Source organism: Osmerus mordax, chromosome 15 (genome assembly GCF_038355195.1).
Source record: "Osmerus mordax isolate fOsmMor3 chromosome 15, fOsmMor3.pri, whole genome shotgun sequence".
NCBI lineage: Eukaryota > Metazoa > Chordata > Actinopteri > Osmeriformes > Osmeridae > Osmerus > Osmerus mordax.
Genome location: NC_090064.1, coordinates 11,418,175 through 11,445,746, shown reverse-complemented (window position 1 = coordinate 11,445,746; position 27,572 = coordinate 11,418,175). Strand labels below are relative to the sequence as shown.

Sequence of the window (27,572 nt, the reverse complement as noted above, 5' to 3'; positions counted from 1 at the left end):
GGTGTGGCAGGACCTTTTTTGACAGTAAATGCAAAGCCACAGAGCAAGTCCAACAGAGACGAATTTCAATAATGTATTTAGCAGAATGTTTTAGATTCACTCGGCCTATTGTTTTTGTATTTAATGATCAATATTTTGCCAATTTGTAATTATTAAACTAGCCTCAGTGGTTTTCTGTACCATCAGCTTTGGAAGCGTTCCCTGGAGTAGCCCAAGGTCCGCCATGTTGTTGTACGGATTGATGCAAGTTTAGTGGAGAGTGGAGAGTGGAAGCGGTTGGAAGTCTAGGTCACACTCACAACCAGCGACTTTGTGGACTATTCTGCTGCCATCATGTCGTTAAACGCATACCGGTTGATTCGTGGTAGTTTAGGGTGCATCTTTTGTCAACTCGTCTGTTGATTTATTTCCTAGAGCATTTGTGTAGCTTCGATAGAACTTCATCTTTCTACTCATCTCCTAAGCACAAACCGATTGCTGCATGGATGGAGTCAGGATGAGGTTGACTGTGATTTCGAGGGTTAAATAGCACATATTTTGCTCGGAAAGAGAAACGGTTGGAAATACAAACTGAGACGCATGTGACAGAAGGACGTGGATTTTTAAAAGGTAGGTTTAGGTCTTTGTGTGATAACCACAGTAGCCTATGGTCTAAAGGCAAAGATCTTGGGCCGACAGTCGCTTTTGCATTGATTGTTTTTGTCAGATCAGAGTGACCTCAAGAAAATTGCGGTATCCTACAGAATCAAGCATGTTATGTTTTTGGCCATCAATAGTTTTCGCTTCATGTTAGTCCATTTGTTTGTAATAGGCTACTGTATCCGACATCTTCATGAAACAGTTCAATAGAAAGATGGACCAACCAACCCATGTAGCAACAATGTTGCATTGTCCTGACTCAATGTAACCGCATGGCAATGATACGTTATCTAAAATGTGATTCTAATTTGTTGTAGTTAGCTGCATCAAGTTTGTCAGTCATGTTTGGACACGGAACGTGTGACAGAGCGTTAATATTTGCCATGCATTAGACTCAGCAGGCGCAGCGTAGCGTTTGCTGTCAAGTTATTCAATCAAGATGGCATTAACTTTACACCATATGTCATTGGGGAAAGGTCGACACCATACTAAGTAAATGGAACAGTATAGTTAACACTGGGTATAGTCGAACAGAAAATTGTTGGATCACCTTTACACTAGATGAAGAGCAGCAGACCATGTTATTAGGTCCAAAATATTATGTCTGAAACATCCAAGGCCTTTAAGTATTATTTTATTATTATTATGTCTTCTGCTGGGCTTGAGACAGAACATCCCCGTGCCTTGATGAGAGACACATGTATTCACGTTCAAGTTGTCACCTAGAAGTCCCAGCTAAGTGTTGAGAGTTGTAGACCTTTAAAATACCAGTTGTAACATGTATGAGTACTTCCTTGGACTGAGGGCATTCAGTGAAACACTACATTCTCTGCATGGGGAGTCAAACTAGCAATATGTAGTACACTGATGTGACTGAGTTCTCAGCCTCAAGAAAGGTCAAGTTATGACTGAGTGAGTTTCCTGAAAGCTTCCTTGATCATCATTGTCATTATTATCATCATCATCAGAAGCAATACTCTGGAGGGACTACCAGCAAGCAGCAAGCTCCTGAGAAGGTTTCACCCTCAGTTACCTGTACGAAAAAAATGTTTACCGGTCAGAACCTTACTCAATGCCATTGCCATTGTGAAATTACATGATTTGGTCATATGCAGAGGTCAGAATCGTTTGAAAATACTCCCTAAAATTGAATCAGTTGTCTGATGTCAGCCCTTTCTACAACTACAGACTAAATCCTGGTATCCGCTCTCAGACAATGTCAAGTTCAAACCCAGCATGTTGGAGTTGGCTGGCTCTCCTCCTGAATGTGTCCCAGGGAAGATGTCCTCATGCTGCCTGGCCTGTGGTCGGGAGGTGTGGGAGCTCAGGTGTAGTCTCTGTTTCTCATTCAGACACTCTGAAAAGTAACCACAGAGACACAGTGGGACAAAGGAGTGACGTTGGACATCGCTCTGGGTCTCATTTACTTACTCTTACAATAAAATAAAATAAATGAATTTAGCAGATGCTTTCATCCAAACCACTGAGCTATACTCATTTCCATATGAGGATTCATAATCATGAGTCATAACCCAGTATGAATCTGCCTTTGACTCAGAGGCATCGCTTCATTTTTGGTACTGTATGCGGTTGCAGTTTCCCAGGGCCAGATTCTACCCTTGGCATCGGTGCAATGTGAAAGAAGGCGTGGGCCATCGTCTGTTGGTGTAAAGCCGGGCACAGCATGGTAGAACTCTCACGACCCTCCCTGACTGCAGCGGTGCTGTCTGCTGCGTCCAGCTCTGAGGTGGGGGACTTCACACAGGCCCCTGGCCACTGTGGGTGGGACTCCTCCCCTGTCAATCATCCACATCTCAGCTGGTAGAGGACATGTGGGATACCCAATGAAAGGGAACACGTCTGAAGATGTTGTGCACTGAGTGAGTTTTTTGCAGAGCAGGGAGGACATTGGTTTGCTGCCTAATTTGAGCCCATCTGAACGTTTTGATTTCCTCTTTCTATCATCCTACACTCATTCTATCACCCTCTCTCAGTCCTTCTCTTGTGGTTGTGGAAGCACATAAAGGTGTCATTTAGACACTCCATTGGCTGTCCTGAATGTGGGTATTCATCATTGGTGTTTCCTGTGTGTGTGTGTGTGTGTGTGTGTGTGTGGGGGGGGGGGGGGGGGGGCTGAAGAGGGGATGTGGAGGCAGCAGGTGTCCTAAAGCACAAAAGCTCAGTGGACTGAAGCTCCAACTATATCAGTTGGTCCCTAACTCAACTCTGAGTAGTCAGTACAAAGCCCTGGTAATCAGTTATTGTGGTGTGTGTTTCTGTATTATCAAGAGGGAGAGAGTGTGTACTTGTGTCTGTTTTTAAGAGTTTGTGTGAGTTGTGTGTGTTTGAAAGAGGTTCTGTGTGCTGAGAGAAAGTGTGAGCCAACAACTCTCGCAAAGCTTGTGTGGAATTCCCTCTCGGAAGGAGGGTGGAGAGGGAACTACAGACTTGCCCTTCGTCAGTAATCCTGTCTGGCTGTATAGGATCTGAAATCTGCAGAATGCACAGTATAGCAAAATCTGGTCATTATGTAATAGTAAATAAAAAATAAAAATAAATTGAAACTGCTTTGTTTCTGGAATGTGACATCTGGCATTGAACATAATAAATCCCCCTCAACCAGAACTGGAAAGTAGATTTTTTTCCCCCCATTTGTTTTCATGTGGAATTAGGGTGACATTTTTCAATCCTCTACGATTAAGATATTTACACGTGGAACGGCTGGGATCAACAGGGGTATGCAGCCAAACTTTAAACTTGACATAAAAACACAGACCTCTGAACAGTTGGTATTATACCTCTGTATACCTTATTAAGGTCATCCTCCATTAATTTTGGCCACCACCCAAGGTTGACCTTGGGGATAGAAAACTGGACCTCTTCCCACAAACCTCCTCACTGCCCTAATCTATATCAGAGCCTTGGCTGAGGTAAACTGTCTGGGGGTCAGAGGTCAGAGATGACAAGGAGCCTCAGGTAGGCGTGGTGATTTATGTCTAGGGAGCTTTTATCGGCCGAGGAGACGAGATTCAGTTCAGATTCGACAGCAAACATGAGTTCTGGTACACAGTTTTTCCAATTGATCTAATTTCAGCTTCCACTGTCATGTCCTATAACAGAATGATGTGCTGAGCTTGGGAACAGCATGTAAAGGACCTCAAATTCTCTTGTCAAAATAGTGTTTGAACAAAGACTTATTTCTTTTTTAAACCGCTGGGCCTATTTTTGCTTCAGTTTGCTGCATGGCAACATAAACTGAATCTATCACTATCCCAGATCAAACAGCTTTGATTGAGGCTAATTAGAGGGACACAAGGACAACTTTAACCTAGATTTGAATGGTAGGCTACATGCCAAGCCCTAACTGAGCAACATAAAACAGCTGACTGGACATCTCCCATTTGTGTCTCCCATCATCTCCATTTCAGAGCACAGTGAGCCATGGAGTGATGCAATATTTGAACCTTCCCCCAATCTGAACTGTTCACCCGCCTTTGAGTTCCTGTGTTTCGTGCATCTCCCAGATAGACATTGTTCTTCACTGGATGCCACAACTGGGATCCCTTTTATGTGAGCACACAGTTGTAGGTCATATGTAGCGCTCAGGGCAACGCAGTGCTGTGCTGTCAGCAATTAGAGCACCATGTTACTAAAAATATCACTTGGCCCATGCACTGTTGTATCCTTGCCTTTTGAAACAGATTTAAACTCTAGATCCCTAGATCTGTGACAAATATTCTGTCCTTGTGATGGAAATATATGATGGGATTATTAAAATCCACATTAGAAACAGGGTTCACATTGATTTTTTAAAAACACCCTACTGGCCAAAACTCTGAGATTACTCGTAATGGTTAGTCTATCTGCATAACAAACCTTCATACTTGTAGCATTTTGTTAAGTTATGTCAGAGTTCAGTACATTAATCTGTGATGCTCCCACAAGTCTAAATCATCTTCCCCAATAATAAGCTTTCTGAACTATCATCTCTCATCTGTGTTGAAATACAACGTGGCAGCTAAGCCCATCATGTGTCATTAACTGAAGACATGCTATTGAGGCCGTCGGGGGGTTCGTTCAGAGCTGCCGAAAGCTGCCTGCCAAAACCACCCAAGAGCACGTCTTCACAGCTAAGAGCCTTGTTGAAGTCCTTCAAGATGAGATCTCACTTAGGTTCGAGGCAGACCAGTTGTGTTGTTTTCTAGTCTCAGTTCTTCAGTTCATATTGTGCTAACGATAGGCTGGGGAGTTTTTCTAATTGATGAGCTCTATTTTAAATCTTGAGCTGTTTCATTCCACTCCTCCTCTGTTCCCTTTCTCTCTCTTTCTCCTACACACACGGTCAGACACAGCCAACACAAAACCAGGTTTGTCTGTCTGACTGGTGGTCCTAGTCAATTTTCTGTCATTATCCTCACAGCCAGGGCAAATCCTCCCTGGTCCTAATCCTCCCTGTGGTTGGTCAGGATGATTCTGCATGGCTTTCATCTCAAATGGCTCTGACCCCATCGTATGTGGAAGCCTCTTGGCACACTATCCTATTCTGTAACTGTCATATCTGACACACATACACACTGAAAAACACCACTAATGTTGTTATTCATCTCCACTGTGAGAGAGACTCCATTATGGGTCAGGGTTATGCCTTGTATTGATATGAAGTGTGGACAGCCAACAGTATGTCAGTATCAATTCTAAACACAAAATTGTACTTGGGACATACAAAGATTTGAATTTGATTCAAATGTAGGGCAACGTGCAGAAAAGAGAAGAATAGTTTTATAATGTGCTGTCTCACAGAAGTGTTCAGTTGTGGATGTTGCTTTTATTGCTTTAGGGTCATAATATCATATTTCCCCTTTTGTGTTCCTTTCTGTTTAGTCAAATGTGCTGGAGGAACAGGTGTGTGTACACACCCCTGCTGTTGCTGCAGTAGGTCTTTATGGGTTTCCGGCTTCCTGATACTCTCCTCCTTCCTCTCCTTGTACCTGCCAACTAAGGTTGGGAAAGGCTTGATTACAAAGCACACTTCTTATTGCCACATGCTTCCAATCCCAGCCTTACCCTCACCTACCTCCAAAGTTAAGAGTTTTGGTCTGAAAGGGTATTAAATACATTGGGACACATTACCAACGATTGAGCCAAGAGACTGTGGTGCTGGCTTCATCAAAGTAAAAAAAAACACACAGATGTTTTTTTTGTGTCCCTGAAAGAAAATCTACCATCTGTTCCCTGTATCGTTTGCAGATGCTCCAAGGCAAATAAGCATGCCTGGGATGCTGGTCAGGTCCTTAAATCATGGCCTTTGTCCTTTGCTGACCCCTGAATCTCGAGACTGCTTTATTCTAATCGTCAACTTGAAACTGGCCACAGTCCACTGAACCAACAATCTTGTAGTAGTGAGTGAATGACACCAGGATGTTGGGGTTCAAGGGGAGATCATGTTTGGCTCTTAAAAGGGAGATTTGTTCCAAATCCATGTGGCAGAACATCTTCAACAAAATCTGGATAAGATTTATCAGAAATCAGATTTATATAGCCTAGGCAAATATACAGTATCCGCAAATGCTGACCACTCATGATCAGGTTAGAGAACTAGCAAATAGTCGAACCATAAAATTATATTTAACTAGTGTTAAGTTTATGTAAAAAGAAGCACTTTGAGTTCTCTTTCTGGGGTGGGCTCATTTTGATGGTTTTCCTGCAGCTCTGCTGGTGAACTCGATGAAACACCAGTACCATCCCCCTCCTTCTCTTCCTCCTCTGATGGAGATAAAAAACCCACCTCTGAACTCCTCCTGGCTGTGCTGTTTACAGGATCTGGTGGAGAACTGTCTCCCAGAACGCAGCCTTTTATAGGAGCGTGTCTGATTGGGTCCATGTTCCCTGGGTGCTTGTCTTTGCTTGGGAAATGCCTGGATGTTCAGGCTGGCTACTTCTGTTGTGGAGAGGAATGACAGTAATGCAGAATGTGAACACTGGTCTGTAAGTTTCCACAATGACTATTTATCTGCATGGTTTCACAAAAGGTGAAGAATATAAAAAGGTTCTGAGGTAAAGCGTAAGCAATGCATATCTACATTTAATGTGTGGGTAGCAAAAGTATTATTGCATTTATTATGAATTACTTCCTACATAATGCTGATTTGGTGATTTGTTCCCTCATTAACAGACACATAATGACTTAGGCAGTTTGAAAATGTTGCTTTTCTTCACTTAATGACATAAAAACACTCCTAATAAGTTAAGAAGTCAAAACGAAACTACAACCCTTACGTTTTTTTATACAAATGTCCTCAGATGTCAATATGCAGTGGGTAATGTGGCTAGGCTGTCGTCCATACAATAGTTTTTAGTTAGACCAATGAATCTACAGCAAGTAATAGACCACAGATATTGGTTCTCTACAAGTCATAGTCAAGACTAAAGCTCACTAAAGCTAATATGTTGCCGTGTGTCTGTTTAGACGCCAGTATGGGCTGCATCGAGAGTAAAGAAGACAAAGGTCCCACTATGAAGTACCGACCGGATACCACCCCTGCCTCCGACCCCAGCACCGCCACCCCGCACGTGGGCCACTACGGGCCGGACCCCACCCAGCTCCAGCAGAACCAGGCCCCTCCCTCATCTTCGGGCCCGGCCGCCGGCTTCAACAGCCACGTCATCACGCCGTTCGGAGGCGCCTCATCCATCATGACGCCGTTCGGCGGGGCGTCGTCCTCGTTCTCGGGTCCCATTCCGACTGTGTCAGGTAAGCCTGAGCGTCTTTGTGTGTCCCTGAACACGCGTGTGTGTATCCCCTGTCCTGTTCCAGACACCGTCCCTCCTCCTGTGCACTGTCTGGTCAAGCCACTTGAATGAAGACTTGAACCTCAAAGTCTTGCTTGGTTAAATAACATTTTTAAAATCACATTGTCTACTGGCACTGTCAGTAACAGTACGAAAGCAACCGGTAGTAGCAGTAGTGGTGTCATATTTACCTACAGCCTCCCAGAACAGCCTCTGATCAAACGCCAGTATCAGAGGTGCTTCCTGAGTCCTGTCTGTCCTCCGTGACCCTCCTCTCCCGCAGGTCCTCCTCTTCAAGTCCTCTCAGGTAGAAGGATTCGCTCCGAAGTGTCTGAAAGGCTGATAAGAGCCAGAGAGATGAGATTGAGCGCTCCTGTTTAGAGGGGGATTAGTCTTGTAATCCCCCCTCTATGCTAGATTATCTGGTTTTCGGAGAGGAATGGGTTGGGGGGTAGGAACCTGCTGCATGGTATTGAGCTTCTGCAGCAGATAATGGGATTAGTGTTGGTGGCTTTGTGCTCAGTGGTGGGTGGGTGTGTATGATCTCCATGGGAGGTGTGTGTCATCTGCTGAGCTTCCGTCTGTACCAACTAAACACAGTGTTTACAGACTTGTCTTGTTTACCTTAGCATATAGCCGACTTCAGCAGTACCTGGTTGCAATTACCAAACAGGGTCATCCAACAGCACTGCCCTGTTAAATATCGTCCACCTCATTTAGCCCATGTGTCCGTTATCTTCACGCCTGGGTCAGTATTCCACAGCCGAAGCTCATTACTTCTAGGACACACCATCTATCTGTGCCGAAGCCCTTCAGTGTCGATTCGCAGTGTTACTCTTATGTTGTGTTGGACCTGTTGTGCTTCTGTTTAGACTGGGAATATCCATTCAGTACAGTCAGGCCACAGGCCACGGTGAATCGATGGGAACTCATCAAGTTACAATGCACAGATCTGTCTTTACCAGTGACGCAATGCACACACACACACACACACATAAATATACACACTGACATGTACACACGGACACAGACACACAAGCACCAGCGTGACACTTCTCATAACTCCCATCTGCTGACATGCCTTGCATGGTCCTCATGTCAGTAGTGTTACACTCATGTACCTGCATGACTGGTCCCTCAACTGACCTGGTAGATCATTCACAGTACGTGTAGACTACACAGTAGTCTTGTCACAAACACCTACATTCTCATCTCCAACATCCTTATGTTAACCTCTGACTCCGTCCTCCATCTCTTCCCGGTTTCCAGGTGGGGTAACCTTCTTCGTGGCCTTGTACGACTATGAAGCCAGGACTTCCGACGATCTGTCCTTCAAGAAAGGAGACCGCTTCCAGATCATAAACAACACGTATGAATTACAGGATCTTCCCTTCCTGGTTTACTGAAGACTGCGTTTGTTTCCTGTTTATTCTTTTGACAGAAACACAGCGAAAAATACATGTTAAACTGAGATGAAAATGGAAAAGTGTAGAAGCTCTGTTTTACATGTTGAAGTAGAGATTGTTAGAGTAGATCTCAGACCCCCCCTGGACATAAACTCACAGACAAACCAGACTGCTGCAGGGCCCAAACAGTGAGTCACTGTCTGACTGTGAAATTGACTCTCCCTTCTTTCTCTCTCTCATTCACTGTCACTCCCTCTCTCTCCCTGTCTCCCCCCCCCCCCCCCACAGAGAAGGGGACTGGTGGGAGGCTCGCTCCATTAACACAGGGAAGAGTGGCTACATCCCCAGCAACTATGTGGCTCCTGCCGACTCCATCCAGGCTGAAGAGTGAGTAAGCCATGTCACCCCCCCCCCCCCTCCATAACCCCATCACTCCTCCCACACCCCCACCTCAGCAGTACTGGAGGGGTGGGCCTAACTGCATGGGTGACCGTTCATCACATGGCTCTCAAGTGCTCCACATCCTGGTTACGCAGCGCTCTGGCCTGTGGGTGGGGTGGGGGTATATACCTTAAGCTGAGAAGCATTTAGTTGTGTAGCAGTTAAGCCAATATATGTATCAGATGACTCCTGCAATGGCTTTACCTCGTATAGTTCATATGCTGGTAGTAAGTACTGTAATCGTCTTGTGTTTAGTCCGAAGCCTGTAATAAAGGTTTCGGAAGCGTGGCTCTCCTAGATCATGTGATGTGTGTGCTCATTCAGGTGGTACTTTGGTAAAATGGGCCGTAAAGACGCTGAGAGGCTGCTACTGAATCCAGGAAACCATCGAGGCACCTTCCTGGTGCGAGAGAGTGAAACTACTAAAGGTTAGGATGGTTTTCACACTGACACAAATGCATATGACAAATTCCCACATTGACGCCCCCTCGCACATGTACTCGGTCTCTGGTTGTAGATGTTGACACTCTTGGTGTGGATGGACGAAGAATGTGTCTTTGTCTCCGACAGGGGCTTACTCTTTGTCTATACGAGACTGGGATGACACCAAAGGGGACAACGTGAAACACTACAAAATCCGCAAACTTGACAACGGAGGTTACTACATCACCACTCGGGCGCAGTTTGATACGCTACAGAAACTTGTTAAACACTACACTGGTAGGTCTCCCTCTTTCCCTCATTACCCTCTCCTTAAAACTTTGTGTCTTCTCTAAACTCTTTAAAACGACCTCATTGTCTCACAGATAACTTAATTCATTTGCCTCTTCTATTCATTTTTCATATCAAATCCTCTCTTGGGAGGTTTTTAGGTAGCTGTATTTGAGTCTGGGAGTCTCTATCTGGCCGCCCTTCCTCAAATTGAATATTTAATGAGAGCCATTCCTGAGTGGTTTTCTCTCTGCTGGGGGAGAGGAGGTTAAGTCACCCGGATCCCTCTCCTCTCTCACACTCTTCAGGTCTGGAGATCTAACATAGAGAAACTCACCCCTCATTCATTTTTCAGCATTCTTGTGTGTGTGTGTGTGTGTGTGTGTGTGTGTGTGTTGAGGTTCCCTTGTGTGAGCAAGCTGCTATGATTCATAACCAAAGGCTTGTTTGTGTATCCCTGGTCACTTCACACACCGTCACGTGAGAAGCGTAAAAAACGAAGCCTAAATATCAGTTTTCCTATAAAGTCCTCCGAAGGGGGAAAAAAAGCAGAAGATGTGTGTTTAAAAAATAAATAAACAGCTGTAGGACACCCTACATAACTGCTTTTCTCTACAAAGAAGAGACAGAATGGCAAAGAGCGGGTCGTGACTCCCCCCTTCTCTCTCCAGAACACGCTGACGGGCTGTGCCACCGGCTGACCACGGTGTGTCCCACAGTGAAGCCCCAGACCCAGGGCCTGGCCAAGGACGCCTGGGAGATCCCCCGCGAGTCCCTCCGCCTGGAGCTCAAACTGGGCCAGGGCTGCTTCGGAGAGGTCTGGATGGGTAAGGAAGCGCAGGCACACAAACACACACACACATGCCTGTATTGGCGTTAGATGTCTACCTATGAACACACACACACGCATCCTCTGTAATCACGCATACACTCACAGACATGCTGCTGTGTACAAGGATGGACTGTCTAATAATAGTCTGTTTGAATGAGACAAAAGGCGCATTGCTTACAGTAAACTCTGACAGACACGAAGACGGATATAGACGTATAGGCTTATTTATAGCTGCTCTTTCTGTCTGGGCTGTAGGAATCATCCACTTCCAGCAGATGCTTCCTGCATTGGTTGTCTTTTCTCTATCTTCACAGGAAGTAGCATTCTGTGAGAGTTTGGGACAACTCCTATCGATGTGTTCTTTTCCTTGTTTATCTCTGATCTCGAGTAGAACTCGCTGTCGTCCTCAAATCACTGCCTTCCTGTGTAACTGCTCTGGACAGTACGCATTGAAGTAATCAGAACCTAACGACCAAGAATGTGGCCAGTGTTGATATTTGTGTACCCTGTGTTTTTGTTGACTCCTGTTTCCTGCTCTAATAAGCCAAAGTACTGTGCCTGTTCTGGGCTGCTACAGGCACATGGAACGGTACCACCAAGGTGGCCATCAAGACCCTGAAGCCAGGCACCATGTCCCCCGAGGCCTTCCTGCAGGAGGCCCAGATCATGAAGAAGCTGCGGCACGACAAGCTGGTGCCTCTGTATGCCGTGGTGTCTGAGGAGCCCATCTACATCGTCACAGAGTACATGGCCAAAGGTACATGTGTGCAAGCAGAAACAGCCACACACGTGGACATACATATGCACACACACACACACACACACACACACACACACACACACACACACACACAGACCATCCTCCTCCAGATGTGGCATGTCGAGGACAGTTGGCATGATTAGGCTGTGACATCACGTCTGATTAGCGGTGTAATGCAGCTGTAATGAGAGCCAACAACAACCGACTGAGGCCATAAGAGCGCTCCATCAAACAGCTTGTGAAATTCCTCAGGCACAGGGTTAATAAAGTTTGTTTTAAACATATTCATAGACACGTTTTTCTATCGGATTTTTTCTGGCAGATTTTCCTTGAAGGAAAATGTATGTTTCTGGACGTTCTAATTAATGTTCTGTACCATTTCAAAGTCTTTGGAAATCCCCTTGTGGTTTGTGGAGGCCTGAAGCGGACATGTTTAATTGAAAACTGCAGCAGTTTTGCGGCTAGCTTTCATCTTCTCAGCTGCAATGCGATTTCCAGATTTTTCCGTCATTCTTTGTAAGCGATTGAACATTAATGACTTGTCCCTTGGAGTCAACTCAGTGACCTGTGTGTGCAAGCAATGTTTGCATGTGTTTGTGCTCCTGTGTGTGTCGTGTGAGAAAATGTAACATTCAACATTTCCCAGCCTCTGAAGTAATGTCATAGCATGGTGATACACATCCACTTCTGCCAATCCTCATGAATGTTACTGGTACTGTGTTTCTAGGAAGTTTGCTGGATTTCCTGAAAGAAGGCGATGGTAAATTCCTGAAGCTTCCTCTGCTGGTGGATATGGCAGCACAGGTGAGTCAGGCGACACTGTGCCTCTTCTCGTCAGTAACAGGTGATGTCAAGCCTTGTTTTACTGAATGTTCTGGCTTCTGTACATATTGATGTAAACTTTAAAGACGCCTAATATAAGATGAATGTCACCTTCCCAAAGTAATGTATGATGGTGCTGTGTTCTTGGTGATCTCTCTCTCTTTCTATCTCTCTCTCTTTCTCTCCCTCTCTCTCTTTCTCTCCCTCTCTCTCTATCTCTGCATCCCTGCTCTCCTCTCTCTTTCCTACTGACAGAAGGTCTGCCTCCAGTTGATATGAATTATTCAAATCGGAGTCCCCGAGACAAGGCGCGGTTGAACGGACGTGTTTGTTTGTTTACAGATCGCTGACGGCATGGCGTTCATCGAGAGGATGAACTACATCCACAGGGACCTGCGCGCCGCCAACATCCTGGTCGGAGACAATCTGGTGTGCAAGATCGCTGACTTTGGTCTGGCCAGACTCATAGAAGACAACGAGTACACAGCCAGGCAAGGTCAGTGGATCACCGGCCCAAAGGACAATAATGAGTTAATGAATCATCGTTAAAGGAGGTGTGGGGAAGGAGGGGGGAAAAGAGGGATACTCGTGGATGAAAGAGTGATATCACTACTATGGATGAAGCCTGCTGCTTTCCTCGTGGTAAATTTGTCTAATCGTGGAAAGCAGATGCTTCCATTAACTCACATTAGTTGTGGTGAGCACATTCCAGCCTAAGCAGGTTTCTGCTACTTTGTTTCAACACATTGAAAGTCTCTCTGCAGTGAACTTGATATTTTGGAAGGTCATTTTTTCCCTCTAAACCTCTCAAAATGTTGAAGACGAACGATGTCACTAACATTTTTCATTTCTTTCAGTGTGCAAAAGACAACTTCTGGAAAATACTTTTTTTTTCTCTCTCTCTCTCTTTTGAACCCGTTCTGACAAAATACCAAAGCTTTCTACCAAGGTTTAGATTATCCGGAAATATCCAGATCCAAGACGGTGCATGCACCGAGGTCAAGAGTTGAGCTGTCACAGTGGGGCCTGGGTACTCCCTGCTGTGATCTGGCTCTCTGGTGACCCCTAGTGGAATCTAATGTCCTCTCCTCACTTTTCCCCATTTCCCCTCCAACTCCCTCCCTCTCCTTTTCTGTCTCTTGTCTTCCTTCACGCCCACTCTCCACTCCCTCCCTTACTCCCGCCCTCCTTTTTCTTCTTCTTCCCTCCCTCCCTCTTTCTTGCTTCCACCCTCCCTCCCTCCCACCCTGCCCCTGGTTTGCAGGAGCCAAGTTCCCCATTAAGTGGACCGCCCCCGAGGCTGCCCTGTACGGGCGCTTCACCATCAAGTCTGACGTCTGGTCATTCGGTATCCTGCTGACAGAACTGGTCACTAAAGGCAGAGTGCCTTACCCAGGTGAGAGGTGTTAGAGGAGGAAAACACAAACACACAGGTTTAGTATATTGTAGGGTGGATTTAGCCGTTTTCTTACACAGATTTAAAGCTGTCATTTGACATCATGTAAGATAATGTAAGAAGTAATTAATGCTTTGGTAACATGACACCATGGCTGAACAGTGGGGCTACCAGCACTTGCTTTATGGCCCAGGTTTAGCTTAGTATTTTAGAACAGACGGTTCTTCTGAAAAGAGACACAGACATGTGGAGCGCAGGCCTAGTCAGAGAGAACTCTCCCCACTGTCGGCCTGGTCACACACTGAGAAACACAGATGTGAGGCATTGCTGTCCTAGGAAGCACAGTTCCTTCGAGAGCTAAGCGACACTGTCTGCTTTTGTTTCTGCTGGATGAACACCCTCCTGTCCATAAACACACATACATTCACACTCTCTCACACGCACACACACACACATATGCACAAACACTCTCTTTCTTTCTTTATCATACACACAAATGGGCATACCCACACTCAGACTTTCACACTTTTGACTCACACAGACATAAACACACACATATGCATACACGCTCTTTGTCTTTCTCACACACAGATATACACACAGACACTCACTCACGTGAACACACACACACACCCTGAGATTAGACGAGGCCATCTGGTTGGGGCTGATCTGGAGGCTGAACACCATTCTTGTATTATAGCCATCTGTGCCAGACAGACAGTCCTCTTGGGGGGTGGGGGGGCAGGCTGACTGGTCCTCTGTGATGCTGATACAGACACCAACCTTCAGGCTCACTCCGTAACCCCCCCCTCCCTTTTCAAAGCTTCTTTGTGGGTGGGATGAGTGAATGGGGGGGCTGTAGTATGATTTAGATGATCTACTGTACCTCGTGTTACCAAAGCCCATCAATCTTTGTGTGGGATCATCTTCATTATGTTGTTGTGACCCGGGTTTCATGCTTGACTGCACAGTTAATGCAATGAGCTTTAAACTGAGGGTCACACCCTCCTTTTTCTTCTCCCCATCCCTTCTCCTCTCCTCTCGTCTGGTCCTCATCCTCTCTATATCTCCTCCTCCTCTCCTCCCTTTCTCCCTCCCTCCCCAGGCATGGTAAACCGGGAGGTGCTGGAGCAGGTGGAGAGGGGGTACCGTATGCCCTGCCCCCAGGGCTGCCCTGAGTCCCTCCACGAGATGATGAAGGTCTGCTGGAAGAAGGACCCAGACGAGAGGCCCACCTTCGAGTACCTGCAGTCCTTCCTAGAGGACTATTTCACAGCCACAGAACCACAGTACCAGCCTGGGGACAACCTATAGTCAGATTGATCGGACTGCAGCACGGCCTAAACACTCTGTGTATCCCTCTGTCCTGGATTGCGGACTAGTTCTTGAGAAGAGGAGGGAACACGATGAATGATGAACTGAGAGCTCTAGAAAGCTAACTGGAAGCTGTCCTTATGAGTTGCACATACCACTACATTTCATGTTTGTTTTTAAGTACAACAAATGTACTTTATTTTCCATTTATTTACAAACACAAGTTTCACTGTTTAGGTACTACTTGTCTGCTTTGACCATAAAAGTTTCCCTTGTTTAATTTCGTTGATACTTTCCTGAAGTGACCAATCAGTTTTTTGTTGTGTTTCTGATGTTGTTAAATCATGGAAGAGGCATATGACTAGGTGTCTCAACTAGGCTCTTTGGATGAAGAGCTTTTTGAGGGTTTGAAAATGAACAATTTCTATTTTGCGTTCCATTTTGTACTCACTGCATTTTATCAGTTTGACTGGAATCTTTCTTTTATTTCTGTTTATCTGAATGGGTGACATTAGTGATGCGTATAGACTGATATCAAAAAAGAATTATAGCTTTCTGTGAAGTCCGTCATCTGTTTTTCTGTTAGCTTCCAAAGTTGTTCATAACATTAACAGCAGTTTTTTTTCCTAGGCCTGTCACAGATGATTGCTAGGTCAAGTTCCACAATTTCTTGAATTCACTCCAGTGAATGAGCCTTGCGAGACTGAAGCTGTCTCTATCACTGTGAGCCTGCTGAATGTTCAGCTGTAAGCTGACTCAACCTAAACCAATGGTAACCGAGGCGGTGACAGTCACTCAACAGTTGTTTCTACACATATCATGACATGACTACATGACTTGTGGTGCTTGAGAATTAATTTGAAAATAAGGCGAGATAAATACCTTTAAAGTCCAGAACTGTTAACAGACCCACCAAATATAGCCGTGGTTGTTTTACTTATTGTGAATACCCCAAGGCATTGTGGTCTGCTCGTGTTAGTCTCCAGGCTTTGCATCTGCAGTCTTAAACAGTGGTGGCCAAGCCAATGGCCTTATTGACCAGCTGTTTTTTCATTTGACTTCAAGTTATGTCCACAAAGGAGACATTGCCAAAGTACCTAAAAACTGTTCTTCTGTTTTACTTATTGAATGGAAAACATTGTGACTTCAAATCAGTGGCAAAGAGAAATATTTGTATTTCTTTTTTTATGGGTCATTAAGAAAACATGTAAACCAGTACAAACAAATTGTGCAATTATAATTTTTTATACTGAGTGTCACCTGGGTGTCAAAGTTGTTACTTTGTTACATGTCACTTTTAACTTTTACTTTCTAGACTCAAGTCAGCACGGTAGCCTGTGTGATTGAGAATTATCTGCAGATGGTCCAATGATTTAATTTAAGGGCTTTGTACAAAGTTGTGAAATCCTCTTTTGTTTAGAATATGAAGAAAATTGCGATGCCATGTTCTATGGTGGTATAGTGAAGAAATAACTACGGTTTGAATACGAATCTGAGGAATTTGTACAGTTGAAAAATAAAACATTTCTGATTTTAAATCGCCTAACACTTCCTTTTGTTTATCTTGAGTTGAAGGACATTTAAGATTAATGAATTTTAACATTATTAACTTGAATTTACTTATTAGTCATGATACAGGAGTCTTACTGTATCTTACTGTATCCTACTGTAAATTGTACTTTATAAATTTAAATCATACAGCTACACTGTTACCCTTCAAAAGTCATGTGACAATCACATTGTGTACCTACGGAATATTTTTTTTCACCCAATCCGAAGTCTGGGTGTGTTAAAACAGTTTGCAACTTTGCATGAGATCATTGTCGAAGTGACAGCTGTCTGGGCATACAAATGGCACATAAAATTACGAAGTTGACTGTCAGCGATGTAAGATTTCCAACGTCTCTGGAGCACCATGGTTCAGATGCAATGGTAAGCATTGCGCTTCTGCTTTTATTACCAACTTTATTGCTATCAAAAAATATTGTCTAATATCCTAGTACAGGCCAACTGAACCAGTGTTGTGCCTTATCCTGTAGCCTAACAAGGTCTACCAAATGAAATAACCGCTTTACGATCGACGTTATTTTCAGCACACCGACCCAGACTACTCAGTCGCCTATGTTGTGATCGAAACTGAATCCTGTATGAAAGGGTACGGCCTGACATTCACTGTAGGAAGAGGAACAGAAATCGGTAAGATTGCGTTCTACTACTGCACACTACTATTTGTTCTAGCATGATTTGGATATTTTTTGGAAACGACATACCAAATATATTGGATTACAATTGTCAGTCTGATATACAAAAGTTCGTGTTTATTTCGTCAAGTGCAAAGTGTGCTAACAGTGCCGTTGTGTGGTTGTAGGCATTAACGCAATGATCACCTTTTTTCCTTCATGGATTGTCCTCTTAACTACTGCGTATGAAAAACGAGTTGTTAGTCTGAGTTATGTATCGTCCCATTAGTGAACAGTAAAATGAGACAGGGTATCTCTAGTCTCGTGGCTCTAGACTTGTTACATTTGTTTGACAATACTAACAAGATGCAAACCTTCCCATTGGCACTTATTTGCTTTTCACAATGTGTGCTTCATGTTTTGCCTTCCCGCAATGTTTTGGGGCTATCTCGTTGTTGATGATCATTGACCTATGCACTTTTGTAAAGCTCTCTCTTGGAAGTCGCTTTGGATAAAAGCGTCTGCTAAATGAATACCTGTAAATGTAGATAACTTGTGTGTGCAGTGGTGTGTGCTGTGGAGGCCTTGACTGGCTTTGTGGTGGGGAAATCTCTGGAGGAGATAGTGAGTGACTTCCGTGGATTCTACCGCCTCCTGACCAATGATGGACAGATGCGATGGGTGAGAACAAGGACGTTTGGTTTCAACATAGAGGAATGTGGGGAAGCATTTTTTTAAACACCATGTATGCCTCTTAATCCTCTGTTAGTTGAGAGAAATTAATGTTGGTCTAATTCATGTTTCATGTACAACAGATTGGACCAGAGAAAGGCGTTATCCAACTGGCCACTGCAGCCGTCCTCAACGCAGTGTGGGACCTCTGGGCCAGAACCGAGGGCAAGGTGGGATGCTACTCATGTCACTTAAGGCTTCGAAAACACACCTGTACCACTGGCCAATGGCTAACCATGCCAAATACAAACTAACAATATTCTGTGTTCTTTTTTCTTACCCTTTTAACACCAGCCACTGTGGAAGCTACTTGTTGACATGGTATGTTGGAGAAATATCGAGTCTGCCTCTTATATCCAACTATTGTTTGCTGTAGTTGATCCAAGTTGATCTCAATAAATGTGTGTAAACCCCCAGTGTTAGTTACCATGCAGCATGCCGTGTACTGTGCTGTGTTGTTGTTCCAGGATCCCAGGAAGCTTGTATCGTGTATTGACTTCAGATATATAACTGATGCTCTGACAGAGCAGGAGGCGTTGGGTAATGTTCGCACACACACACACACACCGACTGCCACTATGAACAGACACACTTCACTATCTCTCTTTAACCGTCTCTCAGATATGCTCACGAAAGCTCAGGAGGGCAAGGACCGACGAGGTAAGCACACTAATGAAACATGAATGGCCGTGGTTAAGAACTCCTCCTTTAATTAAGAGTGCAGATAGAAATATGGTGCCTGGGAATTGTACCATTTAATAACACACTCCATGGGTATCAGTGTATCATCTAAATTCCCATCTGTTCCTGTGCAGAGGAATACATGCTGACGGAGGGTTACCCCGCCTACACCACTTCCTGTGCCTGGCTGGGATACTCTGATGAGCTACTCACACAGGTAACGGATCTGCACATCACTGAATTGTTGACTGATTCATTGGTTAGCTTGTTGTTGGATGGATTGACAGACAGACCAGTTTATATGGTGTTTCTCAAGCTGTGCTCAGATGCCCTCAACAGTGGATGGACCAAGTTTAAGGTGAAGGTTGGAGCCGACCTAAAGGACGACATCCGTCGCTGCAGTCTCATACGGAAGCTGATTGGTCCCAACAACACTTTGGTAATTATCTGCCACGCTATTGGTATCAGTAATCCTCACTGTGGATGAGGCACACAGGTTTACGTTTTTTCACCTACCGACACACCCACTTTTAATAACATCATCCAACACCACATATGGATGCATGTTCTTCACAGAAAATATGTCCAGGCCAAGGAGTCTTAAGTTTGCAAAAATAATTCATTTTGGGATTTTCTATTTTAGTAGACATCAGAATAGGCCCTGAGTCTTAATCATTAACTAGCATTTACCCAGTCTTTTTTCCAGTATGTTTCCTGATGGCAAAGTTGATAGTACCTGCTCTGTGTCAGATGATCGATGCCAACCAGAGGTGGGATGTTGGAGAGGCTATCTCCTGGGTGTCTGAGCTGGCCCAGTACAAGCCCGTGTGGATTGAGGAGCCCACCAGTCCTGACGATATCCTCGGCCATGCAACCATCTCCAAGGTGACAAACAGTAGTAGGATGGATGGAGTTTTAGAGGCCTGACATTTGTGTCTTTCTGAATGCTGGTGAGATTGAGATCTATGTTTTACTGTTCCAGGCCCTGGCTCCTCTGGGGATTGGAGTAGCCACAGGAGAACAGGTACGTCCCACCATGCTGGTGTTTTACCCCCCACTTGTCCTGTGTGTCAATGTGGATCTGAAATGGCGTAACATGATGATATTGCCCATCATCACAGTGCCACAACAGGGTGATGTTTAAGCAGTTCCTACAAGCATCGGCGCTTCAGTTTGTCCAGATTGACAGCTGCAGACTGGGCAGTGTCAATGAGAACCTGGCTGTACTGCTCATGGCCCACAAGTTCCAGGGTATTACATTTATTTACTGTGTGTGTACGGTATCTACATGTTTATCTTGGTGTGTGGGGGGCTCATGCCTGGCATGTTAGCGTTGCCGTGTTAAGCTTTCCCCTCCGTCTCCAGTGCCTGTGTGTCCTCATGCTGGGGGAGTTGGACTGTGTGAGCTGGTCCAACACCTCATTCTCTTCGACTACATCTCCGTGTCCGCCAGCCTCCACAACCGGTCAGTGCCAACCACAATAACATGTTCAATAACATGAGTAATTGCTGTTCTGACTGCTGTCGCATGACCCTGTCTCCTCTCTCAGGATGTGTGAGTACGTGGACCACCTCCATGAGCACTTTATCAGTCCTGTGGTGCTGAGGGACACCCACTACATGCCCCCCAAGGTATAGTACATTTCAACACCACTGCATCAACCCCACACCAGACTGAAAGTTATCACCGGTGACGCTGTGGGTGGAGTTTTTTTTTTCATTCTCTGCAGCAGCAGTAGATGCACTGCTAGACATTTACCACCGTCAGACAGGCTACTGAGCCAATGCTGTTTGGTCCCTGTCCAATCAGGATCCAGGATACTCCTGCGAGATGGTGGAGTCGTCTGTGCAGAGACACCAGTACCCTCAGGGAGAGGTCTGGAGGAAGCTCCTGAATCCGTGAGGAGGAAAATAAGAGTGAAGAAGCAGACATCAGAGAATTATTTGATTTTCAGTTGGCACCGACCCATTCACTTCACTGCAGGGGGTGATAAATCAAGTACACTAAAGTACTTGATGAATAATTTAGTGACTATCAAACTGTGCAAAAAACCTGATACTTTCTTATGTTTTGTTCTTTTTAAACCAATGTCACTGCATTTTTTTAATACTTGATTTTCCATTGTTGTACAATAAGCTGTTGTATAATAGCTACATTAAACAATGGAATATATAAATTCTTTATTTTCAGAAATTAAAACATTTAACAAGAATTAAAAAGACAAAAACAATGAACCTAAAATGCAACATAAAAGCAGGTCGATACAGCAGAAATCAACTCCATTGCAGGACACACAATACAACATAAGGATTCATTCCATGGAATTCTGATTAAACAGCCATCTGCATTTTGATGGCAGGATGGGGATGGTAATCTGTAATCTCAAAGTCTTCGGCTCTGAAGTCGTCAATGCACTCCACCGTCCTCAGGATCTTGAGCATGGGGAAGGGGCGGACATCCCTCTGAAGCTGCAAGGGAGGAGTCCACAAGATGAACGTCACGATCACACACATGCACAGACGCATGCACAGACGCACGCACAGACGCACGCACAGACGCACGCACAGACGCACGCACAGACGCACGCACAGACGCACGCACAGAGAGCACGAGCCTACCTGAACTTTGAGGGGTTCGATGTGGTTGGCGTACACGTGAGCGTCTCCCAGAGTGTGCACAAAGTCACCAGGCTGTGGAGGCGGAAAGGACAAAGGGGTGGGGGGGTAAAAATTCCTTCTTGTGTGGGATCTTAAATCTCATAAGAGCTCACGGCTTCCATTCAAAATGCCAGTTTTGTGAACGTGGGAAGCGAGTGACAAGACACACCCACCTTCAGTCCAGTGATGTGGGCGATCATGTATGTGAGCAGGGCGTAGCTGGCAATGTTGAAGGGCACGCCCAGTCCCATGTCCCCAGAGCGCTGGTACAGCTGGCAGGACAGCTCCCCGTCGCAAACGTAGAACTGGCACAGGGCATGGCACGGGGGCAGGGCCATGCAGGGAAGGTCTGAGGGGCACAAAGGAAGTCAGAAGCAGGCTTGCTTGATGGATTTTGTGACCATGTGTCAAACAACCAACCTTTTGGATTCCACGCACACATGATGATTCTCCGGTCCTCCGGATTGGTCTTGATTGTGTCAATAACCTTCTGTAGCTGGTCCACACCTTGTCCTGTGTAGTCTTGCAGGAGGACAAAAACGATTTAATCCAATGCAACTATCGTGTGTGTGTGTGTGTAGTAAAATCGTATTAGTGTATTGTCTTTTAATCTTTACATTGTCTTAATTGGATTATGAGTTATTACAGTTACCTGCATGCATATTCTTGTATTCTGCCCCATAGTGTCTCCACTGAAACCCATACACTGGTCCCAGGTCCCCTTCTTCCCGGTCTCTGAACCCGCTCTTGTCCAGGAAATCCCGTGAGCCGTTGGCGTCCCAAATCTTCACCCCTTTCTCCGACAGCTCTTTGGCATTTGTTGATCCCTGCAGCAAAGACCAAAATCTACTGTCAGCTTAATTTATTTTTGGAAGTAGAGCGCCATCTACCGGACATTGGGTTTGTAGGAAGTGTGTGTGCAATCTGTTAACGTGTGCAAGCACCTTGGTTTCAACAACAAGCATTTTCTTTGGTTATCTTACCTTAATAAACCATAGCAATTCTTCAAGAATTCCTTTCCAGAACACTCTTTTTGTCGTTAGTAGCGGGAACTGATCTGAAGTGAAATTACGGGATACTATTCAAGCTGCAGCCAATTTTGACAGTCGTTGACCTCATACGCGGGAAATAACTACCTAGTTAAATAATATGTTGATTGTTCAAATTAATAAAATCACTATGCCAAACCTTTCACCAATATAATTATCAACATGTAGAGAAAACGGTGTAGCCTACTGACTGGCTACTGGTTGCTTACCCCGGAGACTGTATCTTGCTTGTGACCCAAATACAGAGACAACTCCCGTTCCAGTGCGATCTCCCTTTTTGTGGCCGTGCTGCAGAATGTATTCTATTTGATTCAAGTAGCCCCGTTCATCACAAAACAAGGAAAATTGAATATTATCCGCTTTCCCTTCGACTCTCTTCTGTTCTTCACCATTGCGACACTCCGTTGTGTGTATTTCAGATGTTGCTGGCATTTTGCTTTTAAAATGGAATAACTGCACGCACGAAAGTCGTACTGTCAACTACAAATATTCGCGGGTTATTTTGACGCATTTCCTTGTATTGAGGAAAACCAATAACATTTCAAGAAAAACGCGCACACTTTAAGTCCCGCCTACTGAACAAAAACCTCCACACGTTAAAGCCAAAGCCATGGCTCTGGTTAAAGCCATGTCTTCAATCACGCATAAATGGAAGCATCATTTTGAAATGTTTTATTTTACAGTTCAGTTCTCACAAAATCAAGAACCATGTTAAATGCTTCTACTTGGAGAAAGATGAAAAATACAGTGCAATACACTTTACATAAATACCAGAACTTGAATATTCAGTCACAGAGGTATCTTGCAGATATCCATATCATTGCAATTCTGTAAAAAAGAAGAAGAAGGGTTTGGATTCGAAAGTAAACTCTCTGGGGTAAACTTGTAACATTTAACAGAATGAAGGAATATTTGCCCAGTTGTACAAGGGGTCTGATGCTTACCGTTCAACTTCTGTTTGTATAGCACCAAGGCCTCTTTGGCCACATACTGGATGAAGGCAGGGTCCTGCATCTCCAATTCAGCTGGAACTGAGAGGGTCAACAATGGAGAGTCCAGGACCTTCACAGCCACTGTGGTGTCCACCTTAGACCCACTGTCCCTCATCTGCATGTGTGGAACCACCTAGAAACCACCAATAATAATAACACATAACCACAACAGTTTGAATCACAAAGCTAATAGGCTACCTCTGCTTTTTCATTCAAATGAGTAAAGATCTGCCATCAGCGTCACTGCCATCAGTGTCACTGCCATCAGTCACTTACTGAAGTGATGCTAAAGATGTGCTGCGGGCCCAGAGTGTCATTAGCCAGCAGGGTCACCCAGGCGTACTTCTCTGCTGTGACATCCAGCCATGTGAGCGTGTCGTCCGTGTGTCTCTGGACCACCAGCAGCGTGTCCTCGTACTGCTGCCGAGAGGCGTTCAGCAGGAGGTGGATCTCCTCCAGCTCAGAGTGAAGCTCCCTCATACTGGGGCACTCTGGAGAGGAGCAGAGAAGACACACGTGTATTTGCAGACATTGCATGCAGCTATGCATCGATCAACTATGCCACAGATACTGTGAGAAGATCATGTATTTGCACTCTATTCCCACATTCTGATCTTTAACATTCACCTCTTATTAGAGCCTCTTGACAGTTCTCACACTGGTCCTGCAGCAGCCAGCAGTCTGAGGCCTGCCTGCGCAGCCGTCTGCACAGGTACCTGCTGTGGCCCGGACCCCCATCCGAGGACGACCCTGGAGCTGGAGAGAGGTGCACGGCACACGGCCAATCAAATCAGCACCTTGAATTATTGCATGCACAGGAAACGTGTTCACTTGATCATGGCAACACACATTTTAAGTCAATGAGATCAGGTACTGTTGCAGGGGATTCTATTTGTAACGGAAATATCGATTGCTTTTTTATCATCAATTTGTGTATGATCGATCTCTAAAACTTTTGATTGGAAATCAGTGATCAACAATATGTCCATTAAAGTGTGCAGAATGCAGACCTATGACGTTGTATCTTAGAATGTAGTCAGCATACCTCTCTGCTGCTGAGTCTCTTTCACCTCGTCCAATGTGTCTGTCATCGCATAACTGAACTCTTCCAGCATAGTCTTGCCAAAGTCATACACTGAGTCCAGGATGTGCTCCAGACCCATTCCCCTAAGGAAGCCCAGGCTAGGGGTGTCCTCGGTGGGGCTGAGCAACCTGGGCTTCAAATCGTTGGTAAAGGCTACATGGAAGGTATGGCCAAACTCCTGGTGCATCCTGTTGACCAGCTCCACGCTCGTGTTGTAGAGGAGGCCCACTCTGCTCTTCAGCTGTCTGAAGGAGGCCTCCACTTGTACCATCTCCTGTTCCATTCCGTCGGGGGTCTGGGTCTGGGATTCGGGCTTTTGGCTCTGGTCTGGGTCCTGGGTCTGGTTGTAGACCTCGTCTTGAGTTTCCAACTGGGACGACATCTTCTTGAAGAACTCTTCCACCTAAGGAAGAGGAAAAGAACTCCTGAACTACAGCGCAGAGCATACAGTACAACACACAGCCTGGTTTACACATAGGTTTACTGTGGCACAGGCCTGGAACCAATACTCTTCACAAATACTGCAATTGATTTATATCACATGTTGCTGTGAATGCAATGGATCAGTGCAATAAATACCAACTGTGGGATTCACCTTGAATGAGAAGGATGAAAAGCCCCTCCGGCAGGTGGAGGTGTAGAAGCTCCTACAGGTGTCCTCTAAGCAGGGACGACACTCCTCAAACGACATCGTCAGCGAATCACGGCACTGCTGCTCAGCCTCCTGAAGCTTGTGTTCCGCCTCCGTGGCCAACTGCACCGCCCCCTTAGCGAAGAGCACAGTAAAGGGGAATGATGAATGGAGAGACTGTCTCTGAATTCTCTTGTAGTGCAAGCTCCCTTCTTCCTCCCCTACTCAAGGTCATCTCTGATCTAACGTGATGGAATAGGTGCAAACAGCTGCCTCACCACACGGCCGTCACCAATCCAGTCGAGATCAGATGAGCGAGCAGGAGTGAGGGAAACATTGCAATTTAAAAAGAAACATCAGTCTGCTGAGGATTGTTTGGCTGTTTTTTTGGGGGGGGGGGTCCTTTTCTTATGATCTTTGTCGGGCTGTTCTCAGTGTAGGAGGACTTTTGTGAGTGTATTGTGTATTGGAAGAAGATGCTGTGGTTTAGAACCCTGGCTCTCAGCAGCTCGTTTGTACAGAACACGGACACATCTACAGACAGTTCATTAATCCTGAATGTGCTGTAACTATACTCTCTACTCCCTACTCCCCTTTCCCATAACCACACTACTCACTGTCTGCTTTGTGGGTTTCTCTATCAACATTTGCTCGTGAAGCAGAAAATATGTGGCCGTTATACGTGTCGTTGCTTGGGGAAGACAGAGAACAGACGTCGGGTCTTCTGTGGGTGTGAACGTGTGGTGAGTCACATGTTTAGGATGGTTTGAGGCTGGTTTAGCCACAATCATACAAAAGAGTTGGTAAAGTCCAAAGTACCGAACAGTTACTAAGTCAATCTAATGAAAAAAGATGCAGACGTTTCTAAGGTGTGAACAATCTGTCTGTTTATTTCCTCTGCGTTCTTACTTTTCTCTTGTCACTGCTGTGTTGCAGGCTGTTCATGAACTGCTTGTGTTTCTCCTCATTCCTCTCCATCGTCTCCTTCATCTGTTTGACCCCAAAAAGGGCTCTCTTCATCTCCTCGTCAACATGCCTCTCGCCTTCCCTGGACAGCTCTGCACACACAGCCAGAGAAAACACTAACATCAGCGACATGCCTCTCACACATGTATGCCTTGTAGTCGGGGGCTGAGGGCTGCATGGGTTTCCACCCTAACTTAGATCCTCAAACTCCTTAAGAACACTCACGTTTGAGAACTTCCTCATTTGTCCCTACTGGGTAGACAGGGGTGCAGAACAGGAACTCCAGAGTTGACACGAGGAACATCAGAACAACCAGGGTCCTCATCTTAACGGGACACTTGCAGACACAGAACTGAAACATCACAAAGTGAAGTAAAATTCATCTTTCTTACCACTGGAGGGTTAAGGTGAGGTCTTACACAACAGTAATAACAGATAACCTTATAAACGCTTCCTAGAAGTCACTGCTGTGCTAAGGAGGATCGATCTCATTAGATTTTTAGGACTAATCTATGAGAAGGGGATACTTCAGGATTTCTTTTCAAATTCAAAAAAGATCAACCACCAGGTAGTGCTGTTTATCAACAGCTCAAGCAACTGCAAACGCAGTACAAATTTAGCACAGCCAGAAAACTTTCTTTCAAAACAGGACGGCTTAAAGTATCCAGTCCCATGTAAAGGGTCCCGTGTAAATGAGAGTTGTCTCAAACAATGTCTGAAACAATGGACACAACTGTATTCTGCAGTTGCTGCATTTAGTGTAAGTCTCAGCATGTCCAAATAACTATTCTGAATCAATCAAAAAGTAGTTTACCTTTACACAATCTGTTTCAACCGATGGCACTACCCAGTCTGTGTAAAGAGGTCTGTCAATGCTATCACAACAAGTCACCAATGAGCCTCATCTAAACAGCTAACCAGAGAAAAATATTGCAATCCTGCAGTATCAGACGATGGTAAAGAAACTAGCATTTATTACCTTAAGAACTGAGAAAGCATCAACAAATTTGTCGAAATTGGAAACGTGGTGGTTGACAGACTACTAGACCGAAAGCGAGAGAAATTGAATGAGAGAGAAAGATAGGTACACAGTGATAACACTGCTGAGGATTGTTCTATTTATAAGGCTCCACTTAGCAGCTCAGATCCTATTAGTGTATTTGTATAGCTGACCATTAAGCCTGCCACCATCCTAACCAAATGAATGTTATCACCTAACCTACAGACACTTTCAGTATTTTGACTAGTTCTGAAGCCATAATCTATCTAACATATAATTCAGGGGTCTAACCTGGACACTGTTCTGTCACCTCCTTAACTTAGATTGTCCTGAACTCATGTCTGTACTGGAATCCTTGGCAGACACACATGGTTTATTCCTCCTAATCTGTGTATATCTGTCTACCTGGCACAGGCGGCATCATGTCTACCGACATTGCCATTTGTGTGGGTATCTAAACATTGCAGCACCGGACTAGAAAATGTGGAA

At 45.0% G+C, this 27,572-nt stretch overlaps 4 protein-coding genes across 5 annotated transcripts; 2 read left to right on the top strand and 2 right to left on the bottom strand.

Moving 5' to 3' along the window:
* The first annotated feature begins 473 nt into the window (after window positions 1-473).
* Window positions 474-16,648, top strand: LOC136957417 (tyrosine-protein kinase Yes). Its single transcript, XM_067251335.1, has 12 exons — window positions 474-609; window positions 7,106-7,390; window positions 8,698-8,797; window positions 9,123-9,221; window positions 9,600-9,703; window positions 9,846-9,995; window positions 10,658-10,813; window positions 11,396-11,575; window positions 12,306-12,382; window positions 12,743-12,896; window positions 13,665-13,796; window positions 14,902-16,648. Exons 2-12 carry the CDS (start codon window positions 7,114-7,116, stop codon window positions 15,108-15,110), a joined length of 1,638 nt encoding a protein of 545 aa, XP_067107436.1. The 5' UTR covers window positions 474-609; window positions 7,106-7,113; the 3' UTR covers window positions 15,111-16,648.
* Window positions 16,649-16,881: 233 nt separating this feature from the next.
* enosf1 (enolase superfamily member 1) lies at window positions 16,882-20,609 on the top strand. 2 transcript variants are annotated; one of them, XM_067252078.1, is made up of 15 exons: window positions 16,882-17,042; window positions 17,204-17,306; window positions 17,856-17,971; window positions 18,106-18,192; window positions 18,317-18,343; window positions 18,490-18,562; window positions 18,644-18,682; window positions 18,838-18,920; window positions 19,020-19,142; window positions 19,454-19,588; window positions 19,686-19,727; window positions 19,825-19,954; window positions 20,069-20,168; window positions 20,254-20,335; window positions 20,514-20,609. In XM_067252078.1, exons 1-15 carry the CDS (start codon window positions 16,962-16,964, stop codon window positions 20,604-20,606), a joined length of 1,314 nt encoding a protein of 437 aa, XP_067108179.1. In that variant the 5' UTR covers window positions 16,882-16,961; the 3' UTR covers window positions 20,607-20,609. The 2 variants fall into 2 exon arrangements, with proteins under 2 accessions (XP_067108179.1, XP_067108178.1); XM_067252077.1 differs by having other exon boundaries at window positions 18,490-18,682.
* A 108-nt stretch (window positions 20,610-20,717) lies between these two features.
* Window positions 20,718-22,869, bottom strand: tyms (thymidylate synthetase). The gene is made up of 7 exons (XM_067252079.1): window positions 22,620-22,869; window positions 22,345-22,418; window positions 22,014-22,188; window positions 21,782-21,883; window positions 21,535-21,710; window positions 21,323-21,394; window positions 20,718-21,172 (listed from the first exon to the last, which is right to left on the bottom strand). The coding sequence occupies exons 1-7, from the start codon at window positions 22,840-22,842 to the stop codon at window positions 21,035-21,037; spliced, it is 960 nt and encodes a 319-aa protein (XP_067108180.1). The 5' UTR covers window positions 22,843-22,869; the 3' UTR covers window positions 20,718-21,034.
* Window positions 22,870-22,971: 102 nt separating this feature from the next.
* On the bottom strand, window positions 22,972-26,408 carry LOC136958000 (clusterin-like protein 1). Its single transcript, XM_067252220.1, has 8 exons — window positions 26,309-26,408; window positions 26,027-26,175; window positions 25,082-25,252; window positions 24,448-24,889; window positions 24,030-24,158; window positions 23,679-23,893; window positions 23,337-23,535; window positions 22,972-22,982 (listed from the first exon to the last, which is right to left on the bottom strand). The coding sequence occupies exons 1-8, from the start codon at window positions 26,406-26,408 to the stop codon at window positions 22,972-22,974; spliced, it is 1,416 nt and encodes a 471-aa protein (XP_067108321.1).
* Window positions 26,409-27,572: the final 1,164 nt, after the last annotated feature.